Source organism: Heterocephalus glaber, unplaced genomic scaffold (assembly GCF_053883595.1).
Source record: "Heterocephalus glaber isolate CG9 unplaced genomic scaffold, H.glaber_assembly_v1.0 deba00001805, whole genome shotgun sequence".
NCBI classification, from domain to species: domain Eukaryota; kingdom Metazoa; phylum Chordata; class Mammalia; order Rodentia; family Bathyergidae; genus Heterocephalus; species Heterocephalus glaber.
Window position 1 is genome coordinate 2,342,028 of NW_028258480.1, and position 25,935 is coordinate 2,367,962.

Sequence of the window (25,935 nt, forward strand, 5' to 3'; positions counted from 1 at the left end):
TTTGGTGAATAGATATTTATTATGGTCATTTCCTCCTGTTGGATTGTTCCCTTTACAAGGATGTAGTGTCCTTCTTTGCCTCTCTTAATCAGTGTTGGTTTGAAATTTACTTGATCTGCAAAGAGGATAGCTACTTCTGCTTTTTGGGGGGTTCCTGTCATAAGGAGCATTGTTTTCCACCCTTTAACTTTCAGTCTATAAGTTTCCTTTTGAATTAAGTGTGTTTCCTGTATGCAGCATATTGTTGGATTTTGCTTCTTGACCCATTCTGCCAGTCTATTTCTTTTGATTGGTGAATTGTGACCATTAACATTGATGGTTATAACTGATACATATTGAGTTATCATTGTCATGAGTTTTTCTTTTTGTTGGATTCTCCCCATTTACATTTAATTTCTTGTCACCACTGATGGATTCATTCTGCTGTGTTTCCTGGGGTTGTGATCCTCATTGTCTTTTCCCAGGATATTGTCTAAAATTTTTTGGAGTGCTGGTTTTGTATTCATGAAGTTCCTAAGGTGCTCTTTGTCATGCAAGTGTCTTATTTAATCATCAATTTGAAAGATGGTTTTGCAGGGTACATCAATCTGGGTTGGAGGCTGTTTTCCTTTAAGGCTTGAAACACAGCACTCCAAGTTCTTCTTGCCCTGAGGGTTTGTGTTGAGATGTATGCTGTGATTTGGATGGGGTTTCCTTTGTATGTGATTTGTTTCTTTTCTCCAACTGCTTGTAGAAATTTGTTCTTCTGTTGAGTTTCTGGAATCTTAACTATTATATGCCGATGTGTAGAATTTTTTTTGATCAGGGCTATTTGGAGTTCTATATGCCTCACTTATCTCTATGTCATGTTCTTTTTCCCCTGCTTGGGAAGTGTTCTGCCATTACTTCTGTGAACAGTTTTTTTATGTCATCCACACTCTCTCCTGTTTTTTCTTTGACTCCAATCAATCTTATGCTATTTTTCTTTGCACCGTCTAGCAGCTGCTGGATTGATTTCTCCTTGTACCTTACAATTTTGAAGCAATTTTACTTTTCCTGGGCACTAGTTTCAATCTTATCTTCTATATCTGAAATTCTGTCCTCACATTGGCTCATTCTGCTGTGTAGACTTTCAATGGAGATTTTTACCTTCTGGAAATCTATTTGCATGTGTTTTATGGCTTCCATTTGTTTCCTATGTTGTGATTCTATCTTCTTCCTCACCTCCTCTCTAGATTTATTAATCATATCTTGCACTATGGGCACAATCTCTGCTGTTATCTGAGAAATTATTTCTGATTTCATTTTTTCCAGATCCTCTTTTGTTGCCAGTTCAGGGAGTCCAGGTGGTTGAGTATCAGAGTATTCCATCTCATTTCCATTTGGCGTTGCTCTAGGTGATCTGGAAGTCTGGTTTTGAGACTTGTTTACGTGTCTTCTCATTTCGACCCAGGGGGTGAGGGGCGCTGTTTGCCCCCACGTGGCTCACCTCCTCTCATCTGGGATCAGTGGGATGGGGCCAGGAAGCCCCTTCCTCTGGGCCAGCAGTGAAGGTATGGAGAGAGGCCTGGAAGCCCCCTCCTCTCGGCTGTGTAAGTTTCTATATTTCATAAACATTTTAGTCAAAAGTGTAATTTATGTAAATGTAGTGGTCTGCCCCTGCTTACCATGAGATGTTGAAAGCTAAAAATGTGTTCAAAATGTTTTCAAATGGCAAAATGAGCTTGTGGAATAAATGTCAAATTGCCTATCATAGGGACATCTTTAGCTGTCACTCCCGTAGTCACAACTGGACTTTTTGTAGAAGACAGTGTCATTTCCTACAATGCCAGTGCTGCTTGGATGTTCCTGTTCGCAGCCCTTGTTGTTATGGAAAATTCCCTCTTCACCTCAATGGCCTATGACTATTATGCAGCAGTGTGCAAACCCCTGCACTACACCACCACCATGACCACAAATGTGTGTGCAGGTCTCATCATAGGCTGCTATGTCTATGGCTTCCCGAACTTCTCTATGCACAGTGGGGATGCATTCAGTCTCTCCTGCTGTAAGTCCAATGTGGTCCATCACTTTTTCTGTGATGTTCCAGCAGTCATGACTTTCTCTTGCTGTAACAAATATGTTAATGAGCTGGTTCTTGTTTATCTCATGAGCTCCCATATTTTCTTTCCCTTCCAAGTTATCTCACCATCCCACATCTTCATTTCTGTCATCGTCCTAAGGATGCACTCAGCTGCAAGACATCACAAAGCTCTATCCACCTGTGCCTCCCACCTCACTGCCATCTCCATCTTTTATGGGACTATGATCTTCATGTACCTACAGCCCAGCTCCATTCACTCCATGGACACTGAGAAAATCGCCTTTGTGTTCTACACTATAGTCATCTCCATGCTGAACCCTCTGGTATACAGCCTGAGGAACAAGGAGGTCAAGAGTGCATTATTCAAGGTCAAGAGTACTTTCATTTATTGGACACAAAATACTGCATAGGATTTTACTTTCATTTTTGGAAAATGCACTATTTCTGGATACATCTCTTTCAGACCTCCTCTAAATTCTGTATTTTGTTCATTTCCCTCTTTAATGACCATCCTTCTTGTAGCATACACTTTAGTTGACTTCTATCCTGTGCTTTCCCACAATCCCCTGTCAGGAAGTTGGATGAGTTGCTGGAGTTGCAGGATCTTTTAAGAAGAGTTCCATTATGCCCTAGGTCATGGCTGGCCTTGGAGAGCAAGGGCCAAAAATATTTTTTGGACTCTCAGGCCTCTAATCTTCCTTAGCTTTGGTTTCCATGCCTAAGTTTTTGAACACCTAGAAGTTCAGTTACACTAGTTTGGAAGTGAGAGCAATAGGTCATAATCCTATTATACTCCCTTTGGCTATTGGGGCACCTTGGAACTTAAAGTATGCTCCAAGAACAGCTATTACATCCATGAATTGAGTCAGCATCACTGTCAAGAGTAGTGCCATGCTCTGTCTGTCCTGTGGGGGAGGGCTTATCATTTCAACACACTGTCTAGATTGTCTTTAGAAGCCATATTCATGCACAATGCAAGCAGACACCACTTATAAAGTTTTGCAAAAAAAATTCAAAAAAAATACAAGCAAACATAGCACTTTAAGATAACAATTATGAGGGCCAGGGATTTAGCCCAGTGGTTCTGTCGCCTGCCTCACAAGTGCAAGGACCCAAGTTCGATCCCTGGTACCAAAAAAAAATTATGTACATAACAATTATGATCACATTAGCATAACAGAACCGTTAAGTTCCATTATCTCTTTAGAAATACACTGAAATTTCTGTTTCAGTGTAAAATACCTTGGCAATAATAGTTACCCCATCTTTACTGTTTTTTTCTTTTTTTAAAATTAACTTTATTGGTACATTATAGGTATATATTATGATCACATTCATCATTGGGAATTTGTAATGCATCCCACTATATAAAGCAAGTATTAATGGACATGAGTAATCAAATAAGCACTAATACAATAGTAGTGGGGACCTCAATACCCCACTGTCACAAACAGACTCAACTTTACTCCTAAGTTTTTAAGCACGTCAAGGGACTTCAGTCTCCATAACACATGAGCCCACTCCCATAACCAATCTCTTCTTATACATTGTTTCACTTGAGAATCTCAACTAAAATACTGGTGTTTCATTAACACAATTTAATATTTGACTTGGTGATATGTTGTTGGTTAAGAATTCTTCTTTTTTTCACTGTTTTTTTAGTATAGTCCTAATTTTTTTTCCTACCTGAGATTGAACTCAGGGCCTTGCGCTTGTGGGGCATGCACAGCACCACTGAGCTAAATTTCTGGCCAACAATTGCATTACATATTATGAAATGAAATATGTGATCTTTTAAGCACATTTTAAGGAGAGATGAAAAAATGTGGCATCTCAGGTGAATTAATATTTATTTTTGACTAAGTCATTTTATACAACCAACAGGTTCATATTTCATTTTTCAAAAGTATAAAATAGAACAAGAAAATGAAGGAAAACTAATTATGTTTTAATATATCTATATATTACTATATATATTCAGACTAAAATTAGAGTAAAAAATGAATTGTGCTGTACATTGCTATTTGCAAACACATCAAAACTGTAATACTTATTACCATTCATTTCTGCTGTACTTGAGTTACATTTTCTCTCACACTCAGTGATCTTTTAACTTCTTTGCATTGATTTTCTTGCCATTTCTTCACATCAACCAAGCTCGTACTACAGGGCTTTTGCACTTGCTATCTCCTGTGTAGATGTTCTTTCTCCATTTAGGTCCTTGACTCCATGTGACCCTGGCCTGGTGCCCTTCCCTGACCACTTTCATCAGCTGCTCAATGTTCACTCACCATGTGCACTGTCCCTTATCCTAAATCATTCTTTGTAGTTCTTATCAACCCTTAGCTATTATAAATGCCTTTGTGTTGCAGTTTCCTTATCTATAATGTGAACTCCATGAGAACAGTGACTTTATCAGTTTTTTCCTAACACAATGACCAGTAGCTGAAAACAAGTCTGTTGCACTGTAAGTTCTTAATTAATATGTTTAATTAATAAAAATATAATTGAGGTTTGATATCAATTTTGCCAATATGTTGAGCCTTTAAGTCATTGCTTGTGATAGGGAACCATGCATAATAAAAGCCTTCTAGATGAACACTCAGCACATTTCTAACTGCTAACTCTGCTTTGCTGAAGTATTTTATCCTACATTCTCAGTTCTCACACACCTCACATATAGCCCAAATTGTTTCCTGGAACTCATCATGAACCAGACCATCTCAAACTCTCTCATTATTCTTACTTTAAAATGCTATCTCAGTAAGTGGAAAGTGACATTAAATAATTGCTATTTGGTAATTCACGAAGACACACATTAAATATAAATAAACAAGGGTCCATTGCTGGTTATTTTTGAGCCATTACTACATATTTACAAACTATGGAACTAACTGAAAGATTCTAAATGTCCATTTAGAAAATAAACATAATAAGATTTGGCCAGTGCTAAGATAAAGTGCAAACTCCTTGTCTTGAATTTGATCATCAGTGAGCTCAGTAGTCTACAAATCCTAGGCATGGGGACGTGTGTCCATGTCCAATCTGTTTCTCCTGTGACGAAGACTTGAGCATCTCAGTGTTTGCAATGTTGGGCTTGAACATGCTATGAGGGTCAGCTATTCCCTCCAGAGCAGTAGAGTGCAACACGGGAACTCACTTCTATGTTTGCAGTGAGAGTTCTCCTCTTGGAATAATTTCTCTTTATTACTTGAATTTTAGAATTATTTTGTTTTTATAGAAATTTTCAAATATAGTTCAAAATGTTCCCACTTGACTCTGTGGCAGGCTAAATGATGCCCCTCCCAAAAATCTTAATTTTGAAACATTTCAATGTTAATTTACATGTCATTGAAACGTAATGCAGATGTAACAATAAATTAAGGATTTTAGGAAGGAGAGACCAGCCAGGCTTATTTGTGTATGCCCTAAAAAGAGTTCCATGTGTCCTTATAAAATGAAGTTAGAAATATTAACCCATAGACAGTAGAGGAGTTGGCAGTGTTGCTAGGGAACCACATTAGAGTGATGTGACCACAAGCCATGGAATGCTAGCAGCCTCTGGCAGATAGGAGAGGCAAGGGGTAGAGAGAGAGTCCTCTGAAGACTATGGAGGAACCATGGCCCGGACAGGCCATTGATTTCAGCTCATTGAGATGATTTCAGACTTCTGGTTGGAAGAACTGTAAAGGAATCAGTATATATGGTTGTAAACATCCAAGTATGCAGGAATTTATTATATTAGCGGCAATAGGATTATAATTTTGAAAAACCTTGTTGGTTTCTTCTATGTTATAATTTCAGTTGACTATAGAATATTTATTTGGATGAATTCACTAGTGAAACCATATGTTACTGGCATTTTCTTTGTTGGGAAGTTTTTATTATTATACTACATACACACTTTGCACAGACTTGACTTTACATTTTGACTTTAAGAAAGAGCCAGAAGTCACAAGGTACAGATCTGGTGAACAAGGTGGATGAAATGTTTATGTTTTACAAAAATTGGGTAAATTTTTTAATCTATTTAGGACATCAAGGCAGCCATGAAGAGTCACTCAGAAGATGACTTCAAAACTGTTTCAAAAAGTGACAAGAACGATGTGAGAGTTGGGTGAGAAGTAAGGGGAAATATTTTGAAGAGAATTTATGGTATTTTGTCTTCTAGGTAACTTTTTTTTAATGCCAGCAACAAAGACAAATGCTTAATTAAAAATAGCAATGTACCTAAAGAGAATTTCTCAAAAGAGGACCCACAAATGACCAACTGATATATAAAAATTACTCAGTTTCACTAAGTATCAGGGAAAATCAAATCAAATCCACATTTAGACATCTCTTCATTCCAGTAAGAATGGCTTCATTAAAAAGACTAAAGCCAAGAGAGCTGGAGTAAAAAGATAAGCCCTGCACATTGTTGGTGGGAGTGTTAATTAGTAGAAAAACTATGGAAATCTGTAGGTATATTCCTCAGAACATTAGAATAGGACTACTATGTGATCCTCTTATCCCACTACAGAGAACAGATTCAAAGGAAATTAAATCAGTATGCCAAAGAAATTCCATGTTTTTATAGTAATGAAATGGAAAGATCTATGTGCACATCCTGAGTGGATAAATTATATGTAGCACCTGTGCATCATGAAACACTAGTCATCTACAAATGAAGAGAGATCCTGTCACATATAACCAAATGGAGGTAACTGGAATCATTGTCTTCAGTAAATAAGCTAGGTTAGAAAAACAGTTACTGAATAATCTCTCTCCCTTATGGAATCGAATGCAGTTGATTTCATAGAATTTGAGAGGTGGACAGAGTTGGGCTGGAGAGAGGAGGAGGAGGGATGGGGAAGGTTAGTGAGTTGTTACTAGGTCACTGTGAGGACTGTGTGCTATTGCAGAGTAGGATGATGACAGCTATCACCTATGTACTGTGTTCTTCAAACAGGTGGAAGAAAGGATTGGAAGTTTCTACAGTAAAGAAACAGTAAATGTTTGAAGTACGCTTCTATAACTTGACTTAAACATCATAGAAAGTAGACATGTAACATGCATCTCAGTGCCTCCTTAATACATAAAATCTTTATGTTTTTATTTGTAGAACACATTTAATTAAAAAGTTTAACCACCATGGTCCCTACAGACAGTTTAACAGCTTCTTCCCTAAGAGACTGGGATGAGGAGCTATAGGTATCCTCAGGGGGAAATCTCCAGAGATCACAGTGGCTCATAATTGCCTCCAGATCTCCATGTAGAAGCCTCCAGGATCCCAACAGGACTCAAGCTGACAACAGTTGAGAAGGGATGCATTGCTGCATTGACCCATCAGAGAGAGAGTCCCTGTCACCAGTGCAGGAGAGCTTCTGACCTGAGGACTGGCTGGGAGCCTGCAGCTTCAGCCACGGAAATCCCTTGGAGAGAAGTGACATGGAGGGACTTTTAGGAGGAACTGTTGGAGAAGAGATTTAGAGACCTCTCATTGTTTACAGATGCACTTCTGTGAGTTATGTGAGAGGAGTAATCACATGATGTTTATTTTATAGACGAGGGGAGCATTGTTCTTCCAAGGGGACAGAGGGATTCATGGTGTATATGGAACTTGATCTGTGTGATTGTCCTTTTCTCTATTTTTGCCTCCCTGCCTAAGAGACATTGAAAAATTAGAACATTGCTTAAGACAGAAGCAGCTCCTCTCATAGGACTTCAGCAACATACCATAAATATATTTATGATTTCAAAGCACTATTAATACTGACTATTGTTTCTCACTTAGCAAACTGGGAAGCTCCTACATTCTATAAACATTTTAGTCAGAAATGTAACTTAAACAGGAGCAGTGGCTTAAATATACACATATGATGAATTATTTAACAATACAAGTGTTTTCTAAATATTTTTAAATGGAGATGCACTTGTGGGATAAAATTCTTTCATAGAGAGTTTGGAGATTCACATGACAAATAATGCTTCTTTCTCCCAAAATATGAACAAAAATTAAGAAAAATGATCCTTTGAATTAGTAACATTATATTTGCATCATATATTTGTGTCTCATTTGGAGTTTAAAAAACAAACACAATATAAACCCAGAATAGTCAAGTGATTCTTCTTTAAATTATAAAAGGTTTTTAAACAAATTAATATAATCTAAGTTGCTCATTATTGGAAGATGACGTGAACTCACAGATCTTGAGTTTTTTCTTACCATAACATGATCTTGCAGCATAACATAATCTCTCATTTCAGTTTACTTACTGATATGTAAGAAAAACATATATAACAGATACCACCATTTCTATGTGAACACAGTGTACTTTAAACATAATTGTGTGTGTTAAATTTGATGAACATAATATCTTCATGGGCCTGGTTCACAAATTTAGATTACCAAAAGCTTATATAAAAGATGCTTAAATATAATAGTTTTGGGCTAAATATATTTGAAAAGATGGCATTTTAAATACTATGAAGAAATTTTAAATAGTGTTACTACACAATAAAGGTTCAAATAAAATACTTAAAACATCCAACTTGTTTCTAAAACATATTTGTGAATTAAGCATAGCCCATAAACTAAATAGTTCCCGTTTCTGCTGTCTGCGAATTTGCTATATGATGACAATAATGAATGAAACAGTGAGTTGAAGAATGATAGACTTTCTCCCCAAGTGAAATATGGATTTCAAAAAAGGAATTTTGAGTGAGGATATCCACATATAGTTGCAGCAGCTGCAATCACATCCATGGAGTAGATCGAGACCCTGAAGCACTGGAGAGCACAGAAAATTGCAGAGTCTTCTGTGGGGGAAAAGGTAAATGGGGAGGGAAACTTCAAGACTTCAAGGTCACCTGCAACCAAAGTCCTGAGTGTCACAGACCTGGGTCACAACTTCTTCAAAACCATTATTCCATCTTAATAATATGTGAGCTGCCACTCATCAGGATGAGCTTTACACCCATCATTGTACTGTCCTTTAGTTACTTTTAATTCTCAAAATAATGCCTGAAAGTCAGTCTCCTTGCTCTATTTATTGAGCAGATGACAATGTCATGTTCACTGTAGGTCCTGGAGGACTAACAACTGCTAGGTGGTCAATGTGCGGTCTGGCATGTGTCCCTTCAGAGCCTATACTCTGTGCTCTGCTGCCTCTGCTGCTCCTCCTTCCCTGGAATCCCCTGAGCCAGGGAGCGTGCTCCACCCTGGTGACCTCAACACACCCCCTGTGTCTAGAAAGAAGCCATGATGGTCAGAAGTTAAACTCCTCTCCAACTTGAGCAAAAGTTAATGCTGCTAACGACAGCATTGTCAGCAAGTGGAGATGCGCTCCTGGCAATAAGTAGGAGATAGTGCAGAAAAGTTTCCAGTTTCATTCAGAACTTGTTAACTCACTGAGACATTTTGTCATTAAAAAAATGTTGTTTTATTGTTTTAGGGGTTTTCATTATTAGCTATAGCTCCAGATGAAATTACCACATGACCAATAAGTCAGTTCCTGATGAAGCCTCAAACACCGAGTTGGAAAGAAAAGAGAAAATAAGTCATAATACATTCTATTAGATTCAATTTGACTTGAGTTTTCTTAAGAACCTCAGAATATGAAACCACTCAGGAAAGGATAAAGTTTAGCATGGGCACACAATAGAGACTGCCACTTAATGCCTGTGCAAACATGAATGAATCTCCCAACTTGTGGTGATCCATAATTTAACTTAATGAAATAACAAAACAAATCAAATATGGCTGGAAAGAGAGACAGAATGGACATATGAAGTGTATTTGGTAGGTGAGCAACTTGGAATGTCAGTTTTTATTGTGTTCTGATGGAGTAAATTTACTGATAGATATATCCACACAGTCATGTGCATGAAGTTCTTAAACTGTCTACACCTCAGTTCATAGATTGGCAATTTTTTAAACATACCTGAAAGATCTATTAAAATTCTTAAGATCTGAAAGTGTAAATACACATGCTGTTAATAGAATCAGCTTGTGTTCCAAGAAAATTCATCTGGAGAATCTTGAGTATTAATTCTTCTATATTTACATAATAGCTATGGTACTTGTACTTTTATAATTTCAGTTCAATTGCTTTATGTTTCTCTTTGCTACAGCATGAGTAGAGGTTCTGGACAGCACTGATGGAGAACAGGTCAGAGGTGACCGATTTCAACTTGCTGGGTCTGACTGATGACCCACACCTGCAGGTTCCCCTCTTCATCACCTTCCTCCTCATCTACACCATCACTGTGGCTGGGAACCTGGGGATGCTCCTGCTGATCCTCCTGGACCCTCGTCTGCACACTCCCATGTACTTTTTCCTTGGTAACATGTCTTTGGTGGATTTTTCCTCTTCTTCAGTTATCACTCCTATAGTCATTGGTCAACACCTTACAGGAAACAAAATCATTTCCTACAATGCCTGTGCTGCTCAGATGTTCCTCTTTACAACCCTCATTTGTGTGGAAAATTATCTCTTGGCCTCCATGGCCTATGACCGCTATGCAGCAGTGTGCAAGCCCCTGCACTACACCACCACCGTGACCATAAACATGTGTGTGGGACTCGTAATTGGCTGCTATATCGTCTCATTCCTGAATGCTTGCATCCAAACTGGAGTCACATTCAGTCTCTCCTTCTGTAACTCTGATGTAGTCCATGATTTTTTCTGTGATGTTCCAGCAGTCATGGCTCTCTCCTGCTCAGACAAACAAGTTAGTGAGCTGGTCCTTGTTTATGTCGTGAGCTTCCATATATTTTTTGCCATCCTGGTTATTTCAACCTCCTACATCTTCATTTTTGGCACCATCCTAAGAATGCACTCAGCTGCAGGGCATCGCAAGGCTCTGTCCACCTGTGCCTCCCACTTCACTGCTGTCTCCATCTTCTATGGGACAAGTATGTTCATGTACTTACGGCCCACATCCAGTCACTCCATGGACACTGATAAAATTGCCTCTGTGTTTTATACTATAGTCATCCCCATGCTGAATCCAATGGTCTACAGCTTAAGGAACAAGGAGGTCAAGTGTGCATTCTTAAAGGTTAAGCATGCATTCATTTTATCAAGGAAAAATAAGCTGTAGCATTTGATGGTAACTTCGTGAAGTGCACTATCCTTGGAACATTTCCTTCACAGATCTCCAGGTACTATGCTCCATTTTGAGGTCCACACTGACATTCCATTTCTGAAGTAATACTCTAATTGGTCCAAATGCCTTTGACATGAAAAAAAATAAAAACCATGTGAAAAAATAAATACAGTTTGAATGATTAAGATATCCTGAGGTCAGCTGTCTAAAATATCCTTAAGGATGTTGAAATATTCATGCATAATACAGGTCTTCCTTTGCATACATTATACCATTGCAGACATGTGTACAACAGGCTTAAAGAAGCTCATAAATAGAAGCAATGTCCACAGTGGTCTCAGGATGACGAATAGAAATGGATGTCATAGGTTTCCCTAGACTTGAATATACTGTAGTATTTGTGGCAGTTAATTTTATGAGTTGATTTTCCTTGCTTAAGGTGTATTCAGGCAGCCAGGAAATGATCACTGTGTGTCTGTGAGTGTGTTTCCAGCAGAGTTTAGGATTTAAAGTAGTGGGCTCACAAGGGAGATCTGTCATCTTTGCTGTGGGGTAAGTTTTCTCTCTCTCCCTCCCTCTCTGACATCTAAGGCATTCACTTTCTGACAATCTTAGATATCAGTTAATGACCTGTACCTCTTCTTGGTCTTTGGTCTCCTACACTCACACCAGACCCTTCCCCTACTCTATCCCAGGCCTTTGTCTCAGACTCAGTGAGCCCCTGCCAGCCTTGTCCTTGTGATTGCTGAGGGAGCATCAAGGGACTTCACCACCTCCCTGTTATATCCTACTATGCCCTTAAAAAATATCTGCTTTCAGGTCTACAAGTATTTTGTTGATTCTTTTCATTTGAGATCCCTGCCTAAAACACTAGTGTTTAAAAGTTGTAATTTAACACTTGATTTGTGCAATAAAATACAGTATTTGTTAAGACTTCATTTTTTGATAATATGCTAGAGTCTAACTTTGAAAAAATAAGATTTTGAAATGAAAAAGTTTCTCTTTACATAGTTCAATGAGCAATGCATAAATCTTGCATCTCATATGAATTAGGATTTCTTTTTCACTGTGTCATTTGATACATCTAACATTTTCATATTTTAATTTTCAAAAGGATAAAAAAGATAAGAAAATGATAGAATTATGCTCGTTTTTATTTTTATATTACTACACATTCAATTTAAAAGTTAAATCTAGCAATTTATAACATTTTATATTTTTTCTGCAAACTCACCAAATAGTAATGCTTATGTATTTGGTACTTTTGTTTAGTTGGATTTCCCCTTGCTCACTCATGTTTTTCCCGTCTTCTTTTGCATTGATTTTTTTTTGCCATTTACTTACAAATGCAACCAAACTCACACCACAGGCCCTTTGCACTTGCTCTTCCTGATGTGTGCATTCTCACTCCATTCAGGAGCCTGACTCCATGGGATCCCGACTCCATGGGATCCCATCATGGAGCCCTTCATTGTCCATCTTCTTTAGTTGCTCAGGCTCCTGTCATCAAGCACCCTGTCTCCTACTCATAAATCATACTCTGCACTTGTTATCAACCCTTCACTACTATACATGCTTATGTGTTGTTCATTTACCTTCCCCAAAGAGAATGCAAAATCCACAAGACCAGTGGTTTTATCTGATTTTCATAACATGATGACCAGTAGCTGAAAATGTCTCTGTTGCACCATAGACTCTCCATAAATACTTGTTAATTGTATGAAACGAAAATAGAGGTTTATGACTAATTGGGCAAACAAGTTGGGCCCTTGAAACATTGGTTGTGACAGTAAATCCTATAGAAGGAAACCTTCTGGATCAACATTTTGTGCATTTGAAGAGACAATGCTCATTTGGGGATTTGCCCAAATGGTTTTTCCTACATTCTCCCACTCCCTACTTGCAGACAAAATGATTTTCTGGAAATCCCATCATCACATGGATCATCTCAAATCTCTTGTTTTTCTTTTTTTTCCTTAAAAGCTATGATGCATTGAGGGGCAAATGATATCAACTAACTACTATTTCACAGGTGGAGGAGGCAGGAGGTAGGGAGTCCTTTGGAGTCCATGGGCCTGGCAGACCATTGATTGCAGACTTTCAGTTCATAGAACTGTAAAGGAATCAGTTCGCATTGCTGTAACCTCCACGTTTGTAGCAATTGATGACAGCAAGATAGTGATCTAATAAAATCCTGGCTGGCTCCTTCTGTGTTATGGTCTTATTTGATTACAGAACGTTTGATTGTGTAAATTCACTAGTAAAACCACTGGGGCTTCTCTCTCAGGAACTCACTTTTATTGTTTCTTGATCTCAGGTTGCTTTGGTTTTACCTTTCATGGCCATTTTGACTTTAATGCAGAGTCAGAAGTTAGACAGTGACAGATCTGGTAAAGAAGGTGCAGGAGGACTCACTGTAAGGTTTTCAGAGGATGGAAATTACCATAAACATTTTGAACCAAACAAGAACATGGAGGCAGGCAGAAGACACTCATGAAGGAGAATGTCCATAGGGTCATGAAGATGGCAGAAGAAAAACTACAGCAAACAATCAAAATGTACCAGAAGAGGAGCAAAGAAGGGATTACAGAATTGCTTCCAGGGCTAGCAGTTTTTAATCTTATGAGTCACATTTCTCTTTGCCCTCTGTACAGTCTGTGAGTGTGGATGGCAGCTACTCGGTTTAAGGGACCTCTGTCCTCAGTCTCCTGTCTGTCGAAGCTGTTCAGGCTGTGGTGTTGGACCAGGAAAGGTGTGGGACCTTGGTTCTGAGGCTCCTGTCATGGGTTCTTGCTGGCTGGGGACCAAGGCTGGTTACACAATGTGTATTCAGGTGAATGTGGCTGTGGGACAGGCTCTAACACCAGGTGGAGGCTCCTGTGGAGCCAGCACTCCCAGAGAACTAAATCCACCTGAGTCAAACATGGGGAGATTTCTGCAGGCCCAGCAAGGTGGCAAGGCTCTGGGTACTGTCTCATAGGCATCCAAAGTACCAGCCAAAACAGGCAGACCCTTAGCCCTTGCTGCTAAACTGGGCAGAGAACTGGCCTACTGTGTGAGGCAGGAATTGTGCCTGGGTTCTGACAGTATGTAGAGGGGATATTCTGGTGTGCTTAGTGGAGGTGGAGTACCTAGGTGCTGAAGGGATGCTGCTGCAGTCCAGGTGAACCAGGTAGAGATTCACACAGGCTGGGAACACCCTGTGTAAGGCCAGGTTGTCTGGACACTAGTGCTACATGTCAGATGAAGTCTCTGGTGAATCTTGAAGTGGAGCAGGGCAGTGAGAACTGGGTATAGGCTCAAGTGAACCCAGAGTGCTGAGTTCGGACTCAAACTGGACTACTGTTAGCTCTGTGGGCCAGATGAATGTCCCAGTTGGCATGGGACACACTACAGGCTGCAGGCTTTGGCTTGAGTATGCATGGGATCCAGTACTGTAGACTCCCACACAGATAACTATCTGTCTGAAGACAAGTGGGTGCGGAAGGAGTAGTTCCCATCCTGGGTCACTCCCTCTTTATGTGGGCTGAGGAAAACGCTACCAGGCTGCAATGTTCTCGGCATTTGGAGAGGAGACTGGAGATGAAGGACCTGGGTACTCCCAGTTTCCCTTGATAGGCCTGACTCTGCTGCATTGCTAGGGATCTTTGGGCTAGCTAGGAACTTCTCAAAAATGGCTGATCCCACAGGAAACAAGGGCTGAGGCAGAGGTTCTGCCAGATCTCTTTTCCTCTTTTAAACTCCAGTGCTTATGTTTTATTTCAGCCACAGATCTCTTCTTTCAAATGCTTTCTTTTATTTTTGTTTTTTGCAGCAGGGTGTATGTGTCTCCCTCTCTTCCAATTACCCACGTTTTTAGGTGGTCTTCTCTGAGTCTCTCAGAGGAGGATCCTCTTCTATTCTGCCATGTTGGATTTCTCATATTAAAGCCAAAAGACACAAATTGGGAGACTGGATAAAAAAAAACAAACACAAAACCCAGCAGTCTGCTGCATTCAAGAAACACATCTAATGCAAAAAAAATATTCATAGATGAAAATCAAGGCTCAGAAACAATATTTCATGGATCAGAACAGTGGAAACTAGCAAGACTTTAAATTTTAATCTCAGACAATGTAAACATCAACCTAAAATTGTTCAGTAGGGACGAAATGGTCATTATGTACTAGTTAAAGTAACAATTGAATGGGTAGAGATAATGCTTCCAAATATTTGTGCATTGAATACTAGAGCACTTATCTTCGTATAATGACTACCACTAAACATACAAAATCAAATAAGTACTAACACAATGATACTAGGGGAACTTAACAATCCACTTCCACAAAGAGATCAACTAAACAAAAAAATCAATAAAGAAATATCAGAGTTGAATCACACCCTTGAATATATGGACTTAGTAGATATCCACAGATTATCTTAGTCTACTACAATAGAGCCTACATTCTTTTCTGCAGTACATGGTGCTTTTTCTAAAATAGATCACCTATTAGTCCACAAAACTTGTTTAAATATATACAAACAAATTGAAATCAGCCCATGTTTACTAACAGATCACTGTACAATGAAAATAGAAATCAACCTCAAAAGAAACCACAGAAAATTGAGAGCCACTTGGAAATGTAGTAGCACACTCCTGAACACAGTGAGTCAGAGAAGAAATCAAGAAAAAAAATTTAAAACTTGGAAGTTAATGACAGTACAACATATCAGAAAATTTGGGATACATGGAAAGCACTCTTCAGAGGGAAGTTTGTTGTAATTAATTATCACATTTGTAAAACAGAGAAATCTCAAATAAATAACCTAATGAGGAATGCTAAGATACTTGAGAAAAAACAATCCTGACCCAAATGAAAATTAAGGAAGAAAATAATAAAGATTAGGGGGGAAATGAAATGGAGACTGAAAGTCAATACAAAGAATCTACAAAGCAAAGGACTTGCTCTGTGAAAGAATAAAAAATAGACAAACTCTTAGCCAAACTTCCTATGAGAGAGAAGAGATTCACCTCACTCCAGAGAAAAATGAAAAAGCAAAATAACAGAAAACACTATTGAGATCCAAAAGATAGTTACTCCTATGAAAAAATGTATTCCAATAAATTGGAAAATTATGAAGAAATGATCAGATTCCTAGACACATGTGAAATACCAAAGCTAACCCAAGAGGACAAAAATGCTGAGAATTCATGTTGTGAAACTGAAATAGTAATAAAACCCCACCAACTAAGAAAAATCTCAGGACCTGGGGGATGCACTGCTGAATTCTATTTAACATTTAAGGATGTCATATCATCAATAATCCTTAAACTCTTCAATAAATTGAAAGAAATAGAGTACATCCAAATTTTTTCATGGCAGCAAGTAGCACTCAGATCCCCAAACCAGAAAAAGACCCAATTAAAAAAGAAAACTACAGGCCAATCTGCTTAATGGACATAGATGGAAAATCCCCAATACTATTAGTGACTAAAATGCAACACATTTTCAAAGAGGTCATACATTATGATCAAGTAGGTTTCATCTCAGAGATGCATATATATATTTCAACATATGCAAATCATTAAATGTACTCCATCACATAAGCAGAAGTAAGGACAAAGGGGGATTTAGAGACTTGGGGAGGGAAGTGGTGGGAAGTGCATGGGGATGTCACAAAGAAACAAGCTGTGTTACCTACATGCACCTACATGCACTCCATGATGAGTGGAAAATTCATATACTGCAAATGGGTACTATAAAATAAAAAATTTTAAAAAGAAATTGTAAAGGGAATTCATCACACTAAAAGAACCATTAATGAATAAAAACTAGGAAAATAAAATCAACTCAGTTTTGACTAATCATAAGATAAATTTAAAAAGCTGTAATACTGTACACATATTGAGAAACATAACTTTTATGCAAATTTCAAAAATTAAAAATAACACTAACTATATTACTGTGTTAAAAGACAGAAAATGTGGAAAGGTGTAAGATATTGAAAGATCTCACTGTAAGGAATCAAGAAGTATTTGAAAAAGCAGATGGGTAGAACTTAAACATCAGAGAAGGTATACATATACACATGCACATCAGTACCTCTGTAATATGTGAAAGATTTATGTTTTACTTTATCAGTGTAAAACCCATTTAATTTAAAAATGTAGCCATCGTGATCCCTGCAGCAGCTTAATGTCTACTTCCCTAAGAGACTGGGATGAGGAGCTGTAGGTATCCCCAGGGGGAAATCTCCAGAGATCACAGTGGCTCATAATTGTCTCTAGATCTCCATGTAGACGCCTCTGGGATTCCAATAGGACTCGAGCTGACAACAGTTGAGAAGAGACGTGTTGCTGCCTTCTATTGCATGCCACTGATCCATCCGAGAGAGAGTCCCTGTCATCAGTGCAGGAGAGCTTCTGACCTGAGGACTGGCTGGGAGCCTACAGCCACGGCCACAGAAATCCCTCTAAGTAAGTTATATTCATGGACTTTTTAATGATAAGCTCTTGGAGAAGTGAGTCAGAGACTTATTATTTTCAGAGGCACTTCTGTGACTTATGTGAGAAGAGTAGCCACATCATGTTTATTTTCTAGATGAGGGGAGTGTTGTTCTTCCAATGGGACAGAGGGATTCATGGTGCATATGGAACTTGATCCAAGTGATTGTCCTCTTCCCCATTTTCCCTCTCTGCCTTAGAGACGTCGGTAAATTAAAATATTCCTTTAGACAGAGGGAGCTCCTCTCATAGGAGTTGAGCAATATCCCCTGGATATTTTCATGAGTTTATATGACTATTCTGTACTGATTGTTGCTCCTCATTTAGTAAACTGGTAAGCTCTTCCATTCCATAAACATTTTACTCAGATCTATAATTTATACAAATACAGGGCATAACTATACCTAAGATGAATTATTTTATTAAAGAAATATTTCTGAAATATTTTGAAATGGAAAGATGAGCCTTGATATAAATGTCTTTCATAGACAGTCTGGAGATTAAGCTGACAAATAATGCTTCTTTCTCCCAAAATATGAATAAAATTTAAGAAAAATAGTGCTTTGAATGATTAGTGACTTTCTCTTTTTCACCATATCTCATTTGGAGTTTCAAACACAAACACAAACATGATCTCAGAATACTGAGGTGATTCTTCTTTAAATTGCAAAAGGTCCTTAAAGAAATGAGTATACTCCAAACTGCTTCTTCTTGGAAGATGATCTGACCTCACATATCCTGACTATTTTTCTGACTACTTACAGACTCTCGCAGGATCATGTGACTTCTCTGTTCCGTGGTTTTCTTATGGATAATTAGGGAATATTACACATAACATATCTCTATATAAGCTGCATACTGCCAGTTATGTAATAGAGTACATGTGAACAATGACATTTGTGACAAGTGTGGTGAACATAATATCTTCATGGAGGTGGTTCATATGTTTAAATTACCAAATGCTTGAAAAATGTGGTAGGAAATAACAGTCAAATTTGGGTAAATATTCTTCAAAGATTGCAATTTATACTATTTTTAAATACTGTCACTGCTCAAGAAGAAATTCAAATAAAATGTTTAGAACAGAAACTTCTGGCTAAAACATATTTGTGAAATAAGCATGGCCAATGAGCTGGATACTTTCAATGTTTGTGCTCTGTAAATTTCCTGTATGATGACAGTAATGAATGAAACAGAGCCTTCCTGAACTCAAATATGGATTTCATAGAAGCAGTATTGACAAAGGATGTCCTATGTAGAGTTGCAGCAGATGCAATCACATCCATGGAGTAGATCGAGACCCTGAAGCATTGGAGAGCACAGAAAATCACAGACTCCTCTGTGGGGGGAACGGTAACTGGGGAGGGAAACTTAAGACTCAAGGTCACCTGCAAGCAAAGCCCTGAGTGTCACAGACCTGGGTCACAACTTCTTCAAAGCCATTATTCCATCCTAGTAATAACATGAGAGCTGCCACTCACCAGGATGAACTTTACACCCATTTCACTGTCCTTTAGTTACTTTTTAATTCTCACAATAATGCCTGAGAGTCAGTCTCATTGCTCTGTTTATTGTGCAGAAGGCAATGTCATGTTCACTGTAGGTCCTGGAGGACTAACAATTGCTGGGTGGTCAATGTGTGGTCTAGCCTGTGTCCCTTCAGAGCCTAAACTCTGTGCTCTGCTGCACCTGCTTTTCCTCCTTCCCTGGAAACCTCTGAGCCAGGGAGCATGCTCCACCCTGGTGACCTCACCACACCCCTGTGCCTAGAGAGGAGCCATGAGGGTCAGGAGTTAAACTCCTCTTCAACTTGAGCAAAAGTTGATGCTGTTAACGACATCAAAGTCAACAAGTGATGTGCTGCTGGTAACAATTAGGAGATTGTGGAGAAAAATTTCCAGTTTCATTCCAAACTTGTTAAGTCATGGAAACATTTTACCATTAAAGAAATGTTGTTTTATTGTTTTAGATTTTTTCTTTATTAGCTTTAGATCCAAATGAAATTACCACATGACCAATGAGTCAGTTCCCGATGAACTGAATTCGAATGAAAGACTAAAATGAGTAACAATAATTTCAATTAAATTCAATTTAACCGGGTCTTAAGACCTGAAAAATTGGAAACTGCTCTGCATAGGTTAAATTTTAGCATGGGCACACAATCGACACTGCCATTTACCATCTGTGCAAATGTGGATGAATCTCCTAACCTGCTGGGATCCATAATCTACATCAATGTCATAGCAAAACAATATCGCAGTGTGGCTGGAAGAAGACACTGAATGGATAGCTGAGGATCTGCAGGTTTCTGCCATCCTAGTTATTTCTACATCCTATATGTTTTAATATGTGAGTACCAGGGAATGTCAGATACTATTGTGTTCAGTAGGAACAAATTTGATGATAGCTTTATGCACATAGTCATTTGCATCATTAAACTCTTTATATCTAACTTTAATAAATTTACAATTTTTAAAATTACATAAATGATCCATTAAAATTCTGCAGATCTGAAAGCATGTAAATGTGCATACAATTAATGAAATCAGCTTGATTTTCAAGAAAATAATTTCTGCGGATGATCTTCAAGTACAAATTAATTTACAGTAACAAAATATATATGGTGCCTATATTTTCTGCTTTCATTTTCAGTTTTTTATATTTCTCTTTCTTCTTTCTCTTTGCTGCAGCATGTGTAGAGGTTCTGGACAGAACTGATGGAGAACAGGACAAAGCTGACCCAGTTCCTCCTGCTGGGACTGACCGATGACCCACACCTGCAGGTTCCCCTCTTCATCACCTTCCTCCTCATCTATACCATCACTGTGGCTGGGAACCTGGGGATGATCCTGCTGATCCTCCTGGACCCTCGTCTGCACACTCCCATGTACTATTTCCTGGGTAACTTGTCCCTGGTGGATTTTTGCTCTTCTTCAGTTGTCACACCCATAGTCATTTGTGGGCTCCTGACAGGAAACAAGGTCATTTCCTACAATGCCTGTGCTGTTCAGATGTTCCTGTTTGCAGCCCTCATTTGTTCAGAAAATTACCTCCTGGCTGCCATGGCCTATGACCGCTATGCAGCAGTGTGCAAGCCCCTGCACTACACCACCACTATGACCACAAATATGTGTGTAGGTCTCATCATAGGCTGCTATGTCATCTCATTCCTGAATGCCTGCATTCAAACTGGAGACACATTCAGTCTGTCCTTTTGTAACTCCAACATAGTCCATCATTTTTTCTGTGATATTCCAGCAGTCATGGCTCTCTCCTGCTCTGACAAACAAGTTAGTGAGCTGGTTCTTGTTTATCTGGTGAGCTTTCATATCTTTTTTGCCTTCCTTGTTATTTCAACATCCTACTTCTTCATTTTTCTTACCATTCTAAGAATGCACTCAGCTGCAGGACATCACAAAGCTTTGTCTACCTGTGCCTCCCACTTCACCGCTGTCTCCATCTTCTATGGCACTAATATCTTCATGTACTTACGGCCCACATCCAGTCACTCCATGGACACTGATAAAATTTCTTCTGTGTTCTACACTATAGCCATCCCCATGCTGAACCCTATGGTCTACAGCCTGCGGAACAAGGAGGTCAATAATGCATTCTTGAAAGTCAAGCATAAAATCAAGGCCAAATAAGATGTAATATTTGATTGTAACTTGGTGGGATGCACCTTCCCTGGAGAATTTCCTCTGTGATCTTTCCCAGGTTCTGATTTGAAGTGAACACTGACAATAATACTCTCACTTGTGCAAAAGTTTGACATGAAAAAAATGCTGTGTCCGAAATAAATACAGAGTGAATAGTAAAGGTAGCGTGGGTTCTGCTGTCTAAACCATCCTTAAGGATATTGATATATCCACACACTATACAGTGTTTTTTCCATGCCTCGTGTTAATGTGAATATGTGCACAACAGGCTCAAAGATTCCCATAAATAGAAGAAATGTCCTCAGTGGTCTCACAATAACACAAGGATGTGGTAGGTTTTGCCAGTCTTGAATATAATGTGCTGTTTGTAGCAGTTAACTTTATGTGTTTTTGGCTGGGTTAAGAGGTTTGCTGGCTAAGAGACAGCCAAAAATTGATGTTACTGTGTGTCGGTGAGTGTGTTTCCAGAAGAGCCGTGTGCTTAAAGCAGTGGAGTAGTAAACAGGGTCTGTGCTCCTCACTGTGGGGCCAGTTTTCTCTCTCTCTCTCCCTCTGACCTTTAGGGCTCCATCTCTGACACTCTTAGCCATCATGGAATGACCTGTGCCTCTTCTTGGTCCTTTGCTCTCTGACACTTATGCCAGTAGCAAGTCCCCTCCTCTGGCTCAGGTCCTTGCCTCTGACTCAGGGAGCCCCTCCACCATTGTCCTTGTGATTGCAGACAGAGCATCGCTGGACTTCACAGGCTCCATGTCGTGTACGATGATGCCCTCAGCAGGCATTCTCTTGCCTGTCTGGATGTGTTCTGTGGATTCTTTTACTTGAGGTCCCTGACTAAAGCACACTTGTTTAAAAGTTGTAACTTAACATTTGATTTGTGCAAGAGAACACAATTTTGGGTAAAAGGTTTTATTTTTGATAATAGTGTTAGAGTTGTAATTTCAGAAAATACGATATATATTATAAACTGAAAAAGTTTCTGTATTTTAATGAGCAATGTATAAATGTTGAATCTCATGGGAATTAATATGTATTTTTAGTATGTCATTTGACACATCAAACATGTTCATACTTTAATTTTTTAAAAGGATAAACTGGAATAAGAAAATACAGGAAATTTAGTGATCTTTTAAATATATTCATATATTGCTATATTCAGATTAAAAATTAAGCCTAGAAACCAGTAATATTGTATGTTTTTCTACAAATTCTTCAAATTGTAATGCTTGCCATTGTTTCAGTTAGTTACATTCTTCCCTGCAGTCTCCTGCCTTTCCCCCTCCTTCTTTTGGACTGATTTTTTTTTTTTTTGCCATCTCTTCACAAATTCAAGCAAACTCATGCCTCAGGTCCTTTGCACTTGCTGTTCCCAGTGTGGAAAGTTCTAATTTCATTCAGAGCACTGACTCAATTTGAGCCCATCATAGAGACATTCCCGAGCCACTTTCATCAGCTGAGTGGTCTTTAGTTATCAAGTACACTGTTCCTGATGTTATGGCTTGAGTCTAGATGTCCCCCCAATGCCTCATGCAGTCCTAAGTGGTGCTTTTCAGAAGTGGCTGGATCTAGGGTGCTTAATGCTAGGATCCGGGATCTGATGCTGGACTGATTCATGGTGTGACACTAGGATTATGGCTGCTCCACCCTGAGAGTGAGTGCTAACTGCTCTAAGGGTGGGTAGCCTAGATGGCATATAAAGGACAGAATGAGTATTGTTGCTTTTTGGTCATCACTTGCTGTTTGTTGCTTCACTACTTTGCTGCTTTGCTGCCTTCTGCCTGCAAGGACTTTAACTTTGAGTATTGTGTATTTTGTCTTGGCAACAAGAAAAGTAACTAAGGCAGAATTTGGTACCTAGAGTGGGGTCTGCTGTGACTGTACCTGACCATATTGTTCAGGAGCCTGTGGAACTGGATTATGGGAAGAGGTTGAAAAGGATTGAAGATCCCAGCTGAAGAAGCAGTCTTGGAATGCCTTAAGCTGTACTCAGTGAGAGATTCTGGTAAGAGCTCAGAAGACCAGATTGCTGATAGAATGCTGCTGGGAAAGGCCAGACTCAGGAGGTTTCTGATGGGAAGAAGGACTACATTGGCTGGTGGACTCCAGAAAATGTGTACTATACCTTAGCAGAAAGTTTGCCTGCATCTTGCTCATGTGAATAGGCTTTCCTTGAGAATGAGAGAAAGGGCAGTGGACTAATTAATCTCACAGTAGAAATTTCAAGACAGTCTAATGTTGGGGCAGTGACATGTACATTGTTGAGTGTTTTTAGCCAGATCTATGTTGAGAATCAAGAGTGAAGAGCCAAGTAGAATGATTTAAAAATTATTAGGGTTAAAATCATCAGCTGGCTACTGCTCCAGCTGGCGGCAGACTTTGGCATCATCCATGTGGTGCTGATTTTAAGTGCATGCAGAATGCAAAAATTCTGGGGTCAGGAATGCTTCTACCCAGATTTCAGGAAAGGCCTGGGAGGCCAGGCAGGGGGCTCCTGAGAGAGCAATGTTTGAAGCTGTGAGTATGAAGCCAAAGGTGCAGTGGAGACTCCAGAAATTTGGAGAAGTGAGAAAGTGAATCCTCTGAGAAAAACTGCAAGAAGGGAGCAGATGTGACCCAAGAGAGAAGACCTGGGAGTTGCAATGAGCAGCAGTGCCTGGGGGAAGAGACACCCAAGCTCTTTGTACTTCACAATTTGCCACACATTGCTTTGGAAGCTGGAGTATAGGATGTAATGTTTCCCCTGCTGGATTTTGGACTTGCTTTGGTCCCATTCCTTTCTACCCTCCTATTTTTACCTTTTGGAACAGTAATGTTTATATTGTGCCACTCTATATTGGAAGTTTTCAACTTTGTTTGGATTTGAACAGGGGCTCAGAACTAAGAGTTTGCTTTAAATCTCAGAGGAGTCTTTGGACTTGGACTGGTCAGGAATGCTGACCAGCACTTTGGCGACTCTTGGAGATGGAGATGGAGTAAATGCCCTTTTCATACAGGGATGTGCATGAGTCTTTGGGGATCCAGAGGCAGTATGTTATGGTTTGTGTCCAGATATCCCCCCTAAAGCCTCATGTCATCGTAGGTGGGGCTTTTCAGAGGTGGCTGGATCTAGAGTGTATGATTCTGGGATTAAGGGTGTGTAATTACTGAATTAGTCTATTGATTGGTTTATCATAGTTCTGAGTATAGGTAATGGAAAGGTCCCCAGTGTGTGTGAGTACTACCCACTCTAAAGGCATGTAGCCTGAATATAATATAAGGGACAGAAAAGGGGCTGCTGTGGTCACTTGTAGCTTGCTGCTTATTGCCTTGCTGCCTTCTGCCTGCCATGAACTATTTGTCCTCTGCAATGCCCCTCTCAAATGCCACCCTGTCTTGGAGACTGTGAGTGAAATAAACCTTTCCTCCTTTAACTTTGGGTGCTGCTTTATTTTGTCTCCTCAAAGAGAAAAGAAACCAAACACAGATGAATTAGACTATAAGCTTAAATGACATATGGTGTCTCTCATGTGAGTAAGGCAAAGCACAAACAAAGAGCATGATAAAAAAAATGCATAGAAGGAACGAAACGAGTATGTCTCTTGTAATTCAGAAGGAGTTCAGAAAAGTGAGGGTGAGGAGAGAGTGAGAGAGGAAGTGGAAGTTGAAGAATTAAGACATGCTATGTACAGGAACCTAAAAACCTCAATGAATGAAAACATTATGTGTCATAAATATGAGCTAAGGTTAATAATAAAAGGAATGAAAATGGGGAAAGGGGATTGAGAGGCACAGGGAGGGAGGTTTTGGGAAGCAGAAGGGATTTGAAAAAAGGGACAAGCTGTTTTATGCACACAGACCTAATCCCCAAAGTGAAAGTAAACCTTGTGTACTGTGAACATGTACTAATAAAATAAAATAAAACAAAAAATAAATGTAATGTTAATTAGTGATTAACATTTAATTCGTATTTGACCTATGGAATCCTGAATGATAGTAATAATTCCATTATGATTTGTATATAAGTTTTGTAAACATTTTTATGAAAATTCTCTGCAGATTATCCAAAATCATTATCTATTTTGTTACAGAAGAGAAGCTGAAGTCTAAAAAAGGGGATACATGCCTTGTCTAAATTTGAAGGGAAGTAACCTAGATGCATGGAACAAATATTTCAGTGCAATATTTCATTTGCCTGTCCCAAGAAAGGGGTGATTATTTGGGAAACACACTATCCCCAGGCCAGTGCTCACAGACAGACTCTAGATCTCCCTTGGGAACAAGCAGAATGTAGCACTCTGATTTACAGCAATACTAGCTGGTCAGTGTGCTCTTGCCACACTTCCTGTCTGTACATTTGTGATATTAAGAAACAACCAAGTTTAGTGTCAGCCTAGGTGTCCAAGGGAATGCCTTCACCAACACTACCCTCTACTCAGAGAGAATGATGTGAAGCAACAACCCACTCACTGGAAGTAGATTAGCATCATAAACTCAGAATATTGAAATGAATTTGTCAAGAGACTGGTGAAAACATAGTGGGCTGATGTGAAGGAGCCCATCATGAAGCCCATCTATGGACAGCAGATCTCAAACAACCACAATGTCATGAGAAGACATGTGGCCCAAATCACACATTTGTTCCAGCATTCAGCATTACC

The 25,935-nt window shown here is 39.1% G+C and overlaps 2 protein-coding genes and 1 pseudogene across 2 annotated transcripts; all 3 read left to right on the forward strand.

Annotated features, from left to right (window-relative positions):
* Positions 1 to 1,492: 1,492 nt before the first annotated feature.
* LOC101700413 (olfactory receptor 5B3-like) lies at positions 1,493 to 2,472 on the forward strand. Its single transcript, XM_021248322.2, has 2 exons — positions 1,493 to 1,571; positions 1,736 to 2,472. The coding sequence occupies exons 1-2, from the start codon at positions 1,493 to 1,495 to the stop codon at positions 2,470 to 2,472; spliced, it is 816 nt and encodes a 271-aa protein (XP_021103981.2).
* A 7,732-nt stretch (positions 2,473 to 10,204) lies between these two features.
* On the forward strand, positions 10,205 to 11,149 carry LOC101700054 (olfactory receptor 5B2-like). The gene has a single exon (XM_013067443.1). It carries the CDS (start codon positions 10,205 to 10,207, stop codon positions 11,147 to 11,149), a length of 945 nt encoding a protein of 314 aa, XP_012922897.1.
* A 9,207-nt stretch (positions 11,150 to 20,356) lies between these two features.
* Positions 20,357 to 21,346, forward strand: LOC101699705 (olfactory receptor 5B3-like; annotated as a pseudogene).
* Positions 21,347 to 25,935: the final 4,589 nt, after the last annotated feature.